The sequence below is a fragment of the Callorhinus ursinus genome, unplaced genomic scaffold (assembly GCF_003265705.2).
Source record: "Callorhinus ursinus isolate GAN/ISIS: 27379988/994484 unplaced genomic scaffold, GSC_fseal_2.0 scaffold4, whole genome shotgun sequence".
NCBI classification, from domain to species: domain Eukaryota; kingdom Metazoa; phylum Chordata; class Mammalia; order Carnivora; family Otariidae; genus Callorhinus; species Callorhinus ursinus.
In genome coordinates, this window is record NW_027397066.1 from 82,349,425 (window position 1) to 82,367,378 (window position 17,954).

The 17,954-nt window shown below is 37.2% G+C and overlaps 1 protein-coding gene across 3 annotated transcripts in view; it reads right to left on the reverse strand.

Annotated features, from left to right (window-relative positions):
• EMCN (endomucin) overlaps positions 1-17,954 on the reverse strand; it is a 95,665-nt gene that overhangs the window by 21,623 nt on the left and 56,088 nt on the right. For all 3 annotated transcript variants that reach the window (XM_073892026.1, XM_025873555.2, XM_073892025.1), the window contains exons 5-6: positions 11,416-11,454; positions 262-354 (exon numbers count right to left, since the gene is read on the reverse strand). In XM_073892026.1, coding sequence (XP_073748127.1) covers positions 262-354; positions 11,416-11,454 — 132 coding nt within the window. The remainder of the gene's footprint in view (positions 1-261; positions 355-11,415; positions 11,455-17,954) is intronic.

The following is a 17,954-nucleotide window of genomic DNA, read 5'->3' on the forward strand; positions in this document are numbered from 1 at the left end:
ACTGGTAGGGAGTTAATGTATACAGTTTGATGAATTTGGACAAACGCCTATACCTGTGAAACTATCACCACAATCAAGGCAATAGACATATCTATCACTTTCAAAGTTTCCTTGTGTCCCTATTTTACCACAGATGTGCAGTTTTGTTTTGTATTTCAATTATAGCTCGATAAAGCTGTTAAAAAAAAAAGATTTGTAGGGTTTCTTGGTGAGAAGGGGTCAAGAAAAGCACATGTCCATTCATGCACACAGAAGTCATACCTTGAAACTGGGAGCTGTTTCCTGGCGTTGTTACTGAGATTGAGGGTAACGTACTGGGGTTAGAAGGTGACGCCTCTGGATGTAGAGGGTTAACTGTAGGGAAATCACAAATCCAATCAGACGAGGGTGTTAATTCTTACTGAATCTCTTTGCAGATTTTAATAGTTTGCATTTCTGAGGACCTGTGAAACTGTTTATTGTGGAATCATAGGATACACACAATCGTACACTAAATCATAAGTTCCTTTATTTCTCCGGTAGAGATGATTAAATTTGGAATCACAAAACCTGGGTAATCAGTATCACATCTTGAAATACTGGCCAAGAAAGCTGAAGTTACGGTCTCTTATCCTAGGCTGCAGTCTGTATCACCCGCTGCATGACATTCTTGTGGGACGCAAATCTATTCAACAGCAGTAGTCACATTTCAGATATTACAACTTCGGGGGATAGAGATATTTTTTTTTCCAACACACAACTTAAAATAGATATAAATGCGCAGGACTTCAGATTTTACCCTGTTTCTTAGAAAAGATTGCAACTGAGGTTTTGGTTAAAAGGACTGGGGAAGATATCAAGGAAGATTCCTTCATTTTCACCCTTAAACCTCAGTCGTTGTTTACATGTATGTGCCTTCTCTATAATAACTGCATTTCCACCACTGTTTCATGCTCTTCTTCCAAAGAAATTGTTAATTTTAAGTTATTATGATTATTATTTTTTATTATTATTAGTTTACTTAAGTCAACATCTGCCATCTTCCACCAGAAGGCCTGAAACAAAAGTCATAAATAAAAATGCATTATTCAACATCCACTAATCTCAACAAGTTGCAAGGAAATACCAATATGTAAATGCTTTATAAGCTTGGAGTATTTGTTCTTGTGAATTTGGGACAAAACACCGTTTGTATTTAGAATGATTTTGAAAAAGAATTATTTTTCAAAGGATGTATTTTAAAGTGATCTCCTTTGATCACACCTGTTTGCCTTGTCTCACCGCTGAAGTTTAAGTTCCTGCGGTGTGAAGGCCGTAACTCCACATGGAGTTCTACCTGTAGTGGGTGTGCAGTGAAATGGAGCTAGCTGCTTGGCTGAAGCAAGAGGCATCTTTCATACTTATGGCCCCCTGCGGAGTATTGAGGATGTATATAATTGCATCAGAGAAATTGATATTGCCTATGATTGCCTTGGATCTTTCCCTCTGCCACCCACAGCCCAGCACGCAGTGCATGATCATGCCTTTTTGACATCTGTGGGGGAAGAATAACGTTTAGAGTCTGTACCGTTCTTGCCATGCAAGAAATCTGTGGGATGCCCATAAGAACAAAGAAAAATGTCAGCCTAGTGCACTAAACGGGCAAAAAAAAGAAATATTAAATGAAAGAGTGGGAACTAGCTGAAACCTTGGTACTTTCAGCTGCTTTTTCCTGCATCAAGTGTTTTAGTGAGAACATTGCTCTTTTGATTGTGTTGGTAGAGAACAAGATGGCTGATTAAATTACCTGGGATTTCCCAAGGGTTAATTTTAAAGACTCCATATCCGATCTTACTACCGTCTCATAGAAAAGCTAAGTGGTTACAATTCTGAATATAACATATGTGGTTTAGATAGAACTCCAAACTTTCCTACTTAACACATGTTGATTGTCCAGTGCCAACTGTTATTACTAATGATCCATGGGGGTTGGCAATAGAGTTAACCCTTCTTGAAAGAAGAATTTATTGGCTCCTTGGACAAAGCCTTTAAAAGTTTTGTTTTTCTTTTAACTGCAACCTTCAATTAATAAGTCATTTCTGGGGGTGCCTGGGTGGCTCAGTTGGTTGAGCATCTGACTCTTGATTTCGGCTCAGATTGTGATCTTATGGGTCGTGGGATCAAGCCCCGAGTTGGGCTCAGCGCTCAGCAGTGAGTCTGCTTCAGATTCTCTCTCCCTCTCTCTTTGCCGTTCCCCCACTCATGCTCTTATTCTCTCTCTCTCTCAAATAAATAAATATTTTAAAAAAATCATTTTTTTAAAGATTTTATTTATTTATTTGAGAGAGAGAATGAGAGAGAGAGAGAGCACGAGAGGGAAGAGGGTCAGAGGGAGAAGCAGATACCCTGCCGAGCAGGGAGCCCGATGCGGGACTCCATCCCAGGACTCCAGGATCATGACCTGAGCTGAAGGCAGTCGCTTAACCAACTGAGCCACCCTGGCGCCCCTAAAAAATCATTTCTGAATCTGTCACACCTACACACACACACACACACACACACACACGCACGCACACACACTCACACACTTTACCTCTATTATGTGTGATGCCTTCTGGTATTTTGTTTTCTATTATCTTTTATTTAATTTTTCCAATATTGGTCATGACCCACTTTTGGAAATTAACTCACAATTTGAGAAACCCTATTAGTATGCTCATATCAGTGAAATTATTATTCTTGGCTTAATTCATAAATTGTGGCCCTAATGGAATTCTTTCTGTGACGAAGACAGAAGGATCCATGATGTGTTCAGAGCTGATCTCTGTGGATTTTGTTGAGACTCTATTATGCTACATTACTACTAAAACAGCATTGGCAGAGGAGGTACAGGAGAAGTATAGTGGAGTAGTTAAGAGCATGATTCTGAAGTCAGAGTAAGCGGGTTCAAATCAGACTATAGAACTTGTTTCCTATAAAATGCTGGGCAAGTCACTTAACCTCTTTGTGCTTGAGTTTCCACATGTACAAGTGGTGATTTTAATAGTTCTGTATCATAGTGTTGTAAAGTCAAATGGATAAAATTAAATTTAAATGGCTTAGAAAGGTACTTGATACTAATATATTTATATTACATTATTTTATAATATTTTATTATTATATTATTTTATAATCTTTTTATTATATTGTGATTAGGCCTCTAAAGAGTTGTACTTTTCAACTAAAGTCAACTTGTCCCATTTTTTTCCAAAAATTCTTAACGTAAAAATAAATGCAATAGACTATTCTGACACCTCCGTGTTTTTGGATGCTCCTTTTCTCTAACCAGGAATTGGAATAACTGGAGTATATAGCACTCTTACATGACATAGATTTACTGTGGGACCCTGACTTTTGGTGATTATAGTGATTATTTAATTGCAGATATGTTGTGTCATTTTTTTAAAGATTTTATTTATTTATTTATTTGTCAGAGAGAGAGAGAGAGAGAGAGCACAAGCAGGGGGAGCAGCAGAGGGAGAGGCAGAAGCAGGCTTCCCCGTGAACAAGGAGCCCAACATGGGGCTTGATCCCAGGAACCCGGGATCATGACCTGAGCTGAAAGCAGACGTTTAACCAACTAAGCCATCCAGGCTCCCCTGTTGTGTCATAATTTAAACCCAGTTTGCAAGCCAGGAAACTCCAACTACGGCAGTGTAACTGACCAAGCTTTCTCACCTGCTTTCTGAAATTCATCATTGTGTTCTTGCTGATGCCATGCCTCCCCCAGGCTTCCCCCAGCCAATGACTGAGCCTAACAAAGATATGAAAACAGGTTTATTCTTGGAGCCAGAAACTCGTCTGAGGAGATACTCAGGCTAGAGGAGTCCCTGTTGCCCTCTTAGAAGAGGGTATATAAGATACATAGATATTAATGGGAGAAAAGTGTGATTGGCAGTAGAGAATAAGACATTCTATATGAAAAAGAAAATAAAACTATATATTCTATTTTTATTTCTTGTATGTTGCCTACACTTCTTTCTAATATTTGGACACTTAAAGTTAAGTACCTGAGGGGCTAAACTCAATTGAATTGAAAGATTTTTCCCATCACTGGGACTTGTGTTTAATTGCAATTTGATGGATTCATGTCTCATTTTTAAAAATGACTTTTCAGCATTTGACACAATAAATCATTCACTCTTCCTTAACGCCTTTTCTTCACATGGCTACCAGTAGGAGCACAGCTTATGGCTTATTCTTCTTGGTCTCTGGCTGGTTCCCCTTTCTTTCTCTGACTCACAATCTTAGAGGGTCCTGAGGCTTACTATTTTGTCTTCATCTCTAACTACACTAATTTCTTTGATGATCTCATTCAATTTCAAGGCTTAAATACAACATCAATCTCAATGATCCCCGAATTTATATTTCCAGCCCAGATCTCATTCTTAAACTCCAGATGCATAAAGCCACATACTTACTCAGCAAATAATAAACATCTTACATTCAACATGTCCAGACTTGAACTTCTGCTTTATCGGCATGTTTTCCATCTGGCAATCATTCCTTCCAATCTTTTAGGCCAAAGACCTCATAGCTATTTTGCCTCATCTTTTACATCCTACCCCACATGCAGGATCAGCAGGAATATCTATTGGCTTCACCTCCGAAATATATAGAGATTTCATGCAACCTACCCTGTGACTACCCTGGTCCAAGCTAATATCATCTCTCTCCTGGAAAATTTCCAAAGTATTTTTGCTTCATCTGACAGGCTCTCCTTAGCTCTCAGATTTATATTTATAAAATATGACTCAGATCATGTCACTGCTTTGCTCAAGACACACAATATTTCCCCATTCCACTTATGGAAAAAGCCAAAGTCCTTGCGATAACCCTCCAAAGCCTAGGCAATCTGCCTGGCAAATCTCCTGCCCTGCTTACTCAGTGCGGGCACTGAAACACATGGGGTCTCTCCTCAAGCCTGAGTGCTCTTCTTTCACAGATTGGTTTGCTCACTTCCTCGTACTTACTCAAATCTTTTTAGGAAAGCTTACCTTGACCACCTTTTCCAATCCTGCAAACTGGTCGCCACCTTTCTTCCCCTCCTAAGCCCTTCTTCCTACACTGCTGTGCATTCTTTCTTTCTCATCACACTGACCACCTTCTAACTAAGACCCTTGAGGACAAGGATAATATTTTCCTCACTGATGTTTCCCAAATGTTAGAACAGTGTCTGGAAGTAGGGTCTGTAAATCTTTGCTCTATGGATAAACAAACTTTTTGGCAGAAGTGACTACTGTTAAAGATGAAATGAATTAATGGGCACACCTTTTGTATCTTCATATTTGGACTGGTACAGGTTTAAGATCATTGTAACATTAATATTTTCATTCATTCTACAATAAGAAAAAAGTGAACACCTACTCCGGTTCAACAGGAGATACTGAAAGAAATAGAGTGGAATACAAAAGATAGTTATTGCATTTAAGGAGCTTATATCCTTGCCGGGGAGGTGAGAAGCACAGCCCAAAGTGGATAGATGTGAAACAAGAAATAAAGAATAAGACAAAACAATATGTCAGGGGTCAAACAAAGAGAGCCTCTGTTATTGCCCATTAAATTTTACTTATGAGCTCACTCTTAATAAAAAGGATCCGAGTAGCTGAAGCAATGACATATACCATAAGATGAATACAATAGAAATAGGAAATCAGAACCAATGCAAATGGATGAAGTAAACAGGTTCCTTCTAAGAATTAATACCAAACATTAATACAGTTTCTGGTGTTCCTGTAAGAATTGACTCTGAGCATCCTGACACTCAGAAAAAGAAGCACAGTCTACTCTAGGTTTTCATTATCAGAGAAAAAGTGGTTTCTTCTATAAGTAAGTGGCATATAAGAGGTGGGGACAATAAATGCTAGGAGTATGGTTGGTACCATTCTCTGTTTTGGGAGGGGAATATGCTGATACGATCCCTGAAGTCTGTTCTAGCATTAACATTTTGGATTCTTCTCAAGGTTCTTTTCAGTCCAGATTTTGTCATAGTTAGAATGTATTTTCACCTATAATGGTATTCCCTGTCTACTTAATGGGCAAAATATCAAAAGGGAAGTTCTCTGTTCTCATAAGACCTTACCTTTCTGACCTTGGTGTACTATTTTTTTTTTTTAAGATTTTATTTATTTATTTGAGAGAGAGAGAGTAAGCGCACAAGTGGGGCATGGGGACAGAGGGAGAGAGATAAGCCGAATCTCCACTGATGCAGGGCTCCATTCCAGGACCCTGAGATCATGACTTGAGCCAAAGGCAGACATTTCACTGACTAAGCTACCCAAGGTGCCCCAATCTCGGTGTACTCTTAAAGCAATGCAAAAAAAAAAAAAAAAGTTTTACCTCAAATTTCTTTCACTTTGCACCATCAATGTGACTAACCTTGGGTAACAGAATCTTCTAACTCACTGATAACTGTGAATGGAGATTTATTTACTTTACATAACTTTGTAGAATTATATGTTAAAGAAGGATATATTTTTTGTTAGTTGAATATAAATAGTTATTAATTTCCAGAAAGTTGTATACAATATAAAAAGAATGAATGAGGCACTGTGTTAATCATCTTATTCTGAAATATTTTTAATCTTGTGCTTTAAACATGAGAGATACTATGGCTTGGAACTAAGACATAAACCAAGTAGGACTCAAAAGTCCTTTTCCCTTTTTATTACACCAGGTAACCAACAGGTTTTAAGTGAGTTAAGTTCATCTTACTTGTTAACGGCATCATTATCAATGAAATCAATGAAATTTTTTCTCAGCATTCTAAAGGTTTAGGATGTTCTTACTCTTCCCCTAACATAGAAAAGTCATCTTACCTTAAATTCACAATTTGAAAAATATGACCTGAAAACACTGAAAAGCTTTATAATATGTAACTGTGTTATGCTTTCTGAGAATATGAAGGTAAGCATTTCAAAATATGGACATTAAAATATTGAATAGGATTTTCTTTTCAAACCCTTTTGGGATCCCATGTGTTGGGCACTGTTCTAAGTGTTTTACAAATATTAATTCATTCAATTATTGCATTGTAAATATTTGCATTTTACAAAGTGGAAACTGAAGCCCAGGGAGATGAAGTGATTTGCCCAAAGTCACACAGCACGTAGATGGCAGAGTCAGGATTTGCATGCAGGCTCTCGAGTCTGTGTTGTCAAACATGACTCTGTGCTGCCTGCTGCTGCATTTCGGCAGGAATGAGTTACAAGTTCATGCCTCTTATTCTGTTACATAAAATATAGTCTATTTCAATTTAGACCCCAATCAAGACAAACTTCTTTCCATCGAGACAAACTAAACACCTCCTTCCTTCAACAGGCCAAATCGGACCATGCAGATACATACAAGAAGACAGAGAGAATTATTCCTAATAGCTAATCAGTTGAGACTGTGAGTTCTTGTGACCTTCCCTGTAGACTAGAGAAACACAAGAACTTCTTGGAGACTCCACAGATTTCTGAACTAGAGGAGAAACCACTTAGCTATTCGCAGATTTATATAATTTCTTAAGTGAAAGTTTATGGTAGACCCTATCACATCAGTATTGACATCTTCCATTAGTGAGTCCTTTTATTCTCAACTAATCTTTAAAACATTATAAAATTTCCAAGTTAAAAAAATAATAAGCCTCTAGATACTGCTTTGCTATAGGTCTATTTCTAGCTTGAGTGGATTCTACCTGAACAGTTGTGTCAAGATTCTGTTATTCAAAGTTAGAAAACTCAGATAAGTAACCTTCTGCATAGAAGGATTGATGATTCACATTGTATAAATTCCTAGAGGTCAGCAACCAATTCTCAAGCATTACATAGAGTGTTGAGCACAGTGGATATGCCCGGGTGGAGCATTCTCCTTTCCAAAGGCCAGTGGTCAGGTTTGGTAGGACTTGTAATGTCTGTTCCGGCTTCTAATTTTCCATCAAAATTAATGTCTACAATGCAATTGAGGTTGTGAAACACAGTTAAAAAAGTAAAGAAGATGGGTACAAGAAGACCGTTCTCAAGTTGTGCTGATCACTATGGGAATGTGGTTGCAGTGATTAATTGTATGTGTCAACTTGACTTGGCCTTAGGGTTCCCAGATATTTGGCCGAGCATTAGTCCAGATATGTCTATGAGTGTATTTTTTGGATGATATTAACATGTGAATCAATAGACTGAATAAAGCAGATTGCCCTCCAATGCAGATGGCTCTATCCAATCAATGGAAGACCTGAATAGAATTAACAGGCTGAATCCCCCTCAGTAGGAAATAAGAAGTAAAGAATGAACTCTCCTGCCTCACTGCTTTGAGCTGGGACATTGGTCTCTCCTTGCATTTGGACTCAAACTGAATTATTGGCCTCTTTCTGGGTCTCGAGGCTGCTGGCTGTCAGTCTGGAACATACACCATTGGCTCTCTTGGTTCTCGGGCCTTGGACTGGAACTACACAATTCGCTCTCCTGGGTCTCTAGGCTTCCAGCCTCCTGGCTGCAGATCTTGGGACTTCTCAGCTTTCAAAATGCATGAGCTAATTCCTTACAATAAATCTTTATACATAGATATATATAGTTTCTCTGGAGAACCCTGAGTAATATAGTTGTATTTTCCAGAAAATTGAAGGCAAATGGTTTATTTCTTTCCCAATACACTGAGGCATGTTGGTCCCCTTCTCTTCAAATCTAAGGTCTCTTTTCAAAGAAATCGAGAGTTTCATTTTCAAGGACACATTATTAGCTCTGCTTGTCTGTGGAAAAAATGATAAGGCTAAAGAAAAGTGAATTCCATCATTGCTTAAAATTGTTGTGATGGCCATATGATTCCTGCATCTATCTCTAGGGGATAAATAGCCCTGCATGACTTTTTCTTTCAATTTCCTCATTAGCTCTGAACTCAGAGCTAGAAAAATGAGTAGGCAGAATAATCTGGAAGCTACAAAGTCACTTTTTTCATGAACATTTTCCTCATTTTCCTTAAACTGCTTTTCTAAATCTGATGTATAACACAACCACAGCTAAATGGAGAAAAAAAAATCTCTCTTTTCTCCAGTCTTAACCTAAGGTTAAGAAGTTTGAAGTTTGTCTGTGACACATCATTGTGGACCTATATGGCTACAAGAGTTATTACAGTTTTTTTTGTTTATTTGTTTGTTTCTTTGTTTTACCATGCTGACTAGTCTTCTTGGTAACCCTTAATGGCAGGCTCCAGGTATCACTCATAACTCTTAGCTAGTGTTAGATATATGGAACAGAAGAACTATTTATTAAATGCCTGGGTTAGTGGTGGTTGGTTGAATATACGGTTCTGTGTATTTAGTATAGTATCATACAAAATTTCTGGTCTTACCATATATGTTACAGTCGGTAGGTGAGGTTTGACTTTCCCACATACTTCAAACATTGAGCATGAATTCTTCATGCTTGGCGTTGTTAAACACAATGATCCACCTCATACTACCTTTCCTCTATTGAATGGACTGAATGGCCATGTCTTCAGACCTTGATCGATCATTTCCCTATTACTGTGACTATCTTTCTTCATTATATCTATGTACAATTTCTTATAATTGATGCTTTATGTACTGTTGCCTTACTTATTTTGAATTCCCAAAAAAGTTTTATGTAAAAACAACCATCAATTTCTATACCCTTAATAATACTTTCTGAAGTCAGTGGTAAAACATACTTTTTCCAAGAAAATGAAAGCTGGGTGCATAATATGAAAGAAAATGCCAAATGTGAGAATGACATATGATCTAATCAAAGGCTAAATGCATATTAGCTTATATTTATAAAAAGGAAGCAGTAATAGTAATAATTCTGCAGGCTAGAATTCTACCTCAACTTCCACCTAAAAAAAAAATGTTGATTATTTCAAGATGCCTATTCTTGATCATATGGGAGACTCTCACAAATTTGATATTTGAACATCTTTGATAACAAACAAATGACTGAACAAACAAATGATTACAATTGTCAACAGACGTGTAATGAATACCTTGTCGTTACACTTTTTTTTTTTGAGTGAGTCTGGATTTAGTCTTTACACATAACATATATCCCTGAAGTTAAGACTGACTTTTCTCATAGTTTATAAAATAAGTCTCACTTCCTTTTAATCCACTGTTCAAATCAATGATGTGTTTATTGTCTGTTTTAGGGGAACTAGTTTCTATAACTCAAAATTTAAATAGCATAAATGGGCTTTTTATTGTAGTTAAAAATCAACTATAATTAAAGCTGGCATTTTGTAAATTCATTTCTTAAAGGATGCTTCAATCCCTCCTTTTAAGGAGCTGATGATTTTGGCAGCCTCTCAATTCTCTTCCATCTGTAACTTCTCCTGGATGACCAGTCCATGAAGCAGAAGGTAAGGACTTCTCCAGAACAGTGCAAACCATCAGCCAATGCAAAGCTGTCCTGTTTGCTTGGATGCATTGTTTTTATGTTTTATTTTGCTGTGTTTTTCCAAGTGCTTTTTCTAGTGCATTTCTAGACTATGTAAATGGAAATAAGAATGAAAAAAATATAGTGATGAGGTGAAATAAAGAGGATTAATATCAAAATAACTTTTTATTCATGAGATATATTGTATAGAAGATAAATAATTAAAAGTTAACAGAATAATCATTTCAGTTTTGAGTTCCTTGAACACCTGATGGGGAAGGTACACTGTGATGATCATTTAGTACATTTGCTGTGAAAACCAAGTCGGTCATAATCTTCATGGCTTTATTTTTCTGACTTTTTAAAGTTATGTGATCTTCTAAGTTTATTTCACATATTTCTCATTCTTATATATACCAAAAGTGACCAAGATTGAGAACCTAAGAGATTTGTCATTTATAAAAGTAAGAGGTAAGATGTAGGAAGATAAAAGTCTCCCAAGTAATTATGATTTCAAAACAACAGAAAGATTCAATGGTACCATCTTACCCCGCCCAACGATCTTTTGCAATTCCTATCGTGCCATCACCCTCAATTTATTCAGTTTAAAATTTAGGATAACAAAACACAAGCAATTCCTCGAGTGATAATATTTTAGGCTGTTAACTGTGGCTTACAACAACAACTCTCGGGCTGCCAGGATCAGGCTGCGTTGGGAAACACAGAAAAGACAGTCACGGACACACTACACTTTTGGGAGAGGGTAGGCCAACCGCAGAAACAGACCAAGAACAGTGGGTTCTGGGCAGAGGACACTTCCACAGGCTTCATGAATTTACCAGGGCTGGTTCCACTCACTCTCACCACAGAGCATTCAGGCACATCTTATCTTCTGGTCTGTATTTTTTTTAATGCAAGTTCTCCTAAACATTTTAGTTGCCATGTAATGTTTTCCCTTGTACTATTTTCCCCTGCTCTCACCCTGATCTCCTTTATCTCATTTTGGGGATTTTACTCATGAATATTCTCAGAGAGAAGAAAATTAACTTACCTGGTGCTTCTGTTGTTTTGATTGAGCTCTGATTCTCAGCTTTAGAGGAAAGAAAAGAAAAGAAAATCACTAAAAGTAAATATTGAATATAAGATCTAATTTCACAATTGTTACGGGTGGTAAATGGATATAGATTCTACTTCATTTCTAATTCACTTTTCTTCAAATCATAAAATCATACGGGCTTCATGGTTAGAAAAACTTTAGAGCATAGGTCAGCCAATTTTTTTCTTAAAGGGCCAAATAATAAATAATTTAGGCTTTGTGGGTCTTAAGTCTCTCTTGTAACTATTCAGTTTTGCCATTGTACTGTGAATGCAGCCATACACATAATACCTAAAGAGTAAGTATAGCTCTATTCCAAAGAAACTTTACTTAGAAAAATAGGTGGGATGCTAGACTGGGCCTGTGGGCCATAGTTTGTTGAATCCTGGTTTAGAGCATCTGGTCCAAATTTATATCCTCAATAAACCAGGATATCGCAGACAACTACAGATCTTTTGGAAGGGGCTTCATGAGTGGCACCGCCATGTGTTGTATTCCCACTAAGATATGACACATCTCTTGACTTGAGAAAGTTTCAGGAAGGTTCAGACAGATATCTCTCAAACTTAGGGAATTCCTTTAAAGTAAATATAGTTCAGATGACCTTTCTACAATAAAATTACTTGAGAAAATTATAATCAAACATCACTTTAACAACTTTGCGTATATGCACCATGAACAAAATCTGTCATGTGAAAAACACAGAAAATGATTTTAAAACAAAGAGAAACCCATTAATGATAGTTTAAAATACCCATTTGCTGGTGCACCTGAGTGGTTCAGTTAGGGTTAAGCATCCAGCTCTTGTTTTGGCTCAGGTCATGATCTCAGAGTAGTGAGATAGAGCGCCGGGTTGGGTTCCACGCTGCTTAAGAGTCTCTCTCTCCCTTTGCCCCTCTGTCCCTGCACTCTCTCTCTCTCAAAAAAAGAAAAAAAATCCATGCATCCTTTGTGTGTTCACTTGACTGTCTATCAGCATCTGAAATTTAACATGCTTAAAACAGAACTCCTGACTGGTATCCTTAAATCTGCTTCTTCCCGTGCTTTCTTGATTCAATGCATGGTACCATTGTCCCCCAACTGCACAAGCCAAAAAAATAGTGGCCTTTCTTGATGCTCCTTTTTTTCCCACCCCTATGAGCTCTAGCTTCAAAATATATTCCAAATATACTCACTATTTAATTGGCTACTGTTCATCCAGCATCCCTCTCTTTCCCTGCAGTAGCCACCTAGAAAAATCTATTTAAATTTAAACTTCACTGCTCTAATGGCTCCCTATTCCTCTTACTATGGCTGGTAAGTCTTTCCACCACATGGCCCCTGCCTTGCTCCTCAATTTGTTTCCAACCATTCAGCCCCATTTCACCCTGATCGGTAGGTAACATCATGGGGCTCTTCCTGTCTCAGGCTTCTCTGCCTGCTCTTCCCAATGTCTTGGTGGTCTCTCAGGCTACACTCTGGCTTCCTTCTATCTTTTGTGACTCTGCTCAGATTCACCACTTAGAGAGGTTTCTCCAACCACCTCACCTAAAGTGGTCTCCTTATTTCTCTCTTCAAACTAGGCTACCATGTGGTTTCATTTGCTCAACAGTACTTTTATTACTACGGTGACATTTATTTAAAATTTTTTAACTGTGATTATTGTCAGTGGAATGTAACTCCATGAGGGCAGAGATTTGTTTTATTCAGAGCCGTGATTCCTACCACCCGGTCTCTAGTAAAAAGGTGGAAAGAATGAGTGAGAATAGAAAATAAAAGTAATAATAAGATAAATTATGCTTACCTGAATTCAATTTTTAAGGAAAGAGAATGATTTATTTAAAATTGCTAGCTGGATAATGACAGCTACCATTTTTAAAGGGAACTCTACAATCAGCTCCATATATTATTTGCTGATGTCTGCAAGGGAGACACCATTCCCATTCTGCAGATCTACAAATATCACCTGAGAAAAGTGAAACTACTTTCTCAAGATGGGGACAATGACTATAAATCAGGTCTGGCCACTCTAATGTCCATCTTCTTCTAAAAAAGACAGCTTTTCTGTCCAATAAACTACTCTGCATGGAAACCCTATGTAATTAATTTCTATTTTGATAACTAGTTAAAATACTTTTGAACATGGCATAATGCTGGATTTGGAAGATGCACTTAAAATATTTATCAGCTGCTAGAGTATTAGGATACAAAGAAAATCAAAACCCTTTGTTCCTCTTGCTATTAATATCAGGTCATAAACTTTCTTGCTGATAGACTTCATTAAGAGTGAAAAAATTTTAAACTTATATCAGACAAAACCTTCTGACTATTCTTTATTTGAGTTTTTTTAATCAGCCTTCAGAAATGCATAATAATTTTATTTATTTTATTTTTTATTGTTATGTTAATCACCATACATTACATCATTAGTTTTTGATGTAGTGTTCCATGATTCATTGTTTGTGCATAACACCCAGTGCTCCACGCAGAACGTGCCCTCTTTAATACCCATCAGCAGGCTAACCCATCCCCCCACCCCCTCCCCTCTAGAACCCTCAGTTTGTTTTTCAGAGTCCATCGTCTCTCACGGTTCGTCTCCCCCTCCGATTTACTCCCCTTCATTCTTCCCCTCCTGCTATCTTTTTCTTTTTTTTTTCTTAACATATATTGTATGATTTGTTTCAGAGGTATGCATAATAATTTTAGAGGGACATGTCATTTAAAGAAAAATAACTATGCCTAAGGCTGAATCTTAAAAAAAATATTTTTTTCAAAACCCTTGTATTGAGTGTACTAAGAAATCCGGACTTCTATATGTTAATGTACATATTGTTATTCTGAGGGCAAAATTCTGCTCAAATCTTAAATATTTAATCGAAACTAGAATATATGCCTTTTTTTTGGTCTGAAATCAAAGAGATACTATTTTGAAGACAATAAAATGTTTTCATATGGCACTTCAAATTTAAACTCAATTCTGTCAGTATAAAAGCTTAATAAAGATGAATGCTATGGAACTAGGTTTAAGTGTGAATTAATGAAATGTGAAGACATTTGCAATTATTCCTGAGTTTTACTTGTAACTTTCATAATGCACAGGTTTTGAGAAAAGTCCAAGCTCTGATCTATAGCAAAGTGAGGAAAGTCAGATGGCAAATGAGTGTAGTGCATTCTGTTAAGCTATTCTCAGACTTAGATATTTAGTAAAGACCAAAACCTTAGTCACGGTGGTTGGCAACTTAAAATCTGTGTGTCCAGTTTGATTCTGTAATATGAGATGGAAGTCTTATGAAATGCAAATGAACTTCTAAATTTCTAAACTTTCATCCACACTAATCCAAAGCTAAACTTCACTCAATTAGTTTTTAAAACAGAAAGCTTAAACAGCAATACAACAAATAACTTTGACAAATAGGGTTTATTTAAAGGATCTTACAAAGGATATTGTGCTTATAGCTATGTATGCCTATATAACTGTAAATAGTTATCTGTAGAACACATTAACAGGCAACGAGAAAGAATATATATGGCCATCCCCATATATATTCCATATATAATTCTTTACTGATTTGCCTAAAAAGAATTTCCTATGACCAGTTCATGTTTTCCTTATTATTCACTTATACACGGCATTGGCCCTCGTTATAACTGCTATAAAACAGTTGACCCTTGAACCACACAGGTTTGAAATGTGTGGTTCCACTTATACATAGATTTTTTTCAATACAGTATAGTACTATGAAGGTATTTTCTCTTCCTTATGATTTCCTTAATAATATTTTCTTTTCTCTAGCTTACTTTATTGTAAGGATACAGTATGTGATGCATATGACACACAAAGCAAATTAATTAACTGTTTAAATTACTTGTAAGGTCAACAGAAGCCTATTAGTAATTAACTTTTTGGGAAATCAAAAGTTCTACGTGGATTTTCTACTGCTCAGGGGGTCAGCACCACTAACATCCATGTTGGTCAAGGGTCAACTTGTATTTCTGGTTTGACTAAACCTTGACTTGTGTGTGGCTAAGACTGCGTTATCCTGAGAATTCCTCTTGTATCTGCCAACATGAAATGATACAAATGAATTAAATATCATGTAAGAAATGTTCTAAGTTCCCAAATAAGTGGCATAGGTAAATGGTGCAATTTACAAAAGAAATAATGAGGCTGAGCGATCTGGTAATTTACTGTTTTCCAAAGGCTGAGATGCATAACATTTTTAAGATTTTATTTATTTATTACAGAGCGAGCGAGAGAGAAACAGCATGAGAGGGGAGAGAGTCAGAGGGAGAAGCAGGCTCCCCACTGAGCTGGGAGCCCGATGCGGGACTCGATCCCAGGACTCCGGGATCATGACCTGAGCCGAAGGCAGTCACCCAACCAACTGAGCCACCCAGGCGCCCCGAGATGCATAACATTTTTATGAGAGGTTCCATATGGCAGTACTGGAAAGTGACTTGAAATAAGATTGAAACATTCAATGAGAACGTTACTTGCTTTTCAGCCTTCTTTCAGTTTATTTGGTTATTTCAATGAGGAATTTTCAAAATTACAATCTAATGCAAATGTGTCGTTAATACCTAATGTGCTTATCTTGATTTATTTTTTAAACAAGAATGAGCAAGCCTCAAACTAAGTGCCTTTGGCAAGCAACAAAATCTAGCTGCAATTTAAATATATTTTGTTTATATTGGTGATTTTATAGCTCCTGTTGATGCCTAGTGGAACAGATTTTTCAATTATGATGGTTTTCTTTTCAAGCAAATTTAAGAATAGCAAGTGCATCAGTTTAAAAAAAAAAGCACTAAATAAATAATAGTGCCAATGGTTTACGTATCTCGTGACACTCATTAACTTGTGGGAAATACTGAGGCAAAATCTTGTAGAGGCCCTTTATGGATGTGTAGAATTGGAAGAAGCAGTTGGAGGAAAGAAGATGGGAAGCAAGAATAGGATCATGCAAACGAGGGGGGCAGGATGAGAGAAACCAGAGTCGTGAATAAATCTGGCCTGCTGGGCGACAGCAAGAGAATCACCTTTCTTAGAATCACAGGCTTATGCTCAGGGAGACAGCCAGCCAGCCAATTTGCGTTATAATTATTGAACACTTAACTTGTCAAGCATATGATACATCCAATTAAAAGCAAGTTGTTTTCTACTACCTTTAGATACTTTATGTAAAATAGTTGTAATGAGAAGTGTGGTGTAGTGAAGAGTTTATACGGGGCTCGGGGCAGGAAAAACAGTGTTTGAATAACATCCTTTTAGTTTAACCCTAGTCAAGTCCTTTAGTCTTTCTGAACCTGTTTCCTTGTTTGTGAAACTGCTGTCATAAATACCAACTTTGCCTGGCTTGTGTAAGGATTGTTATTAATAAAATAATAGCTAACATTTGTTGTGTTTACTTGCCAGATACTGTTCTAAGCTTCATATTTTATCTCTTTTACTCCTCGCAAGAATCCCATGAGGTTGTAATCTTATAGCTATTTTACAGATGAAGAAACTGGGGCACAGAGAAGTTAAGTAGCTTACCAAAGGCCACAGCACAAATTAATGGTCGTGCAATTATTTCAACCTAAGCAATCTCGCTTCAGAATCATGCTTCATAGTCAGTAAGCCAACTTCCTCTTGGCGTGATGGAAGCACCTAATTTTTATTTTAAGAAAAGTGTGTGCCTTAAAAAGTAAGGCTTAGGCATAGGCTGTTCTCATGTTCAGCCACCAGTATATCTAAAATGTCTATTTAGGGGCGCTTGAGTGGTTCAGTCAGGTAAGTATCTGCCTTCGGCTCAGGTCATGATCCCAGGGTCCTGGGATCAAGTCCCGCGGCGTGCTCCCTGCTTCTCCCTCTGCCTGTCCCTCCCCGTGCTTGTGCTCTCTCTCTCTCTGACAAATAAATAAATAAAATCTTTAAAAAATAAAAAAAATAAAAAAAATGTCTATTTGGTTATTGTACAATTATCTATGCTTTTCATATAAAAATACATTCCATATTGAACTAGAATAAATTATACAAGAAGGATATATGTTTGGTAAACTAGTTACTATATACAAGTGTTATTAACTCTTACCTATTGACCTACTGATGACTTACACGTGTTATTCACTTCCACTTGACAAAAGCCAGACTTTCCCTTCAGATTTTAAGTCAGTAACATTGTATATGCTGAGGTAGCAAAAAAATCTGTCTGGGCAAAATCCTTAGAAGTATTTCTACCAAGTCTTTCTTCAGTCGAGTAATGTATTGGCATAGTGCCCATCTCAATGTGCCTTCTACCTATCATCTTATTCCACTTTCTTTCCTGGTGAGGAATTCACCAGAGAGAGAAAGAGCCGTCGTCCTCCCTTTCTGCCAATCTCTTAGCACGTGCAGCACACCAGCTTTGAAATCTGGTTACAGATACCTGAATCACTAAATTACTAGAAGAAAAGCACCCATTTTGCTTTCTCCTCTCCATCTTTCTATTCCTTTTTTCTTCTCTCCTCAGAAACCAACAGGATGTGCCAGCGCGGGA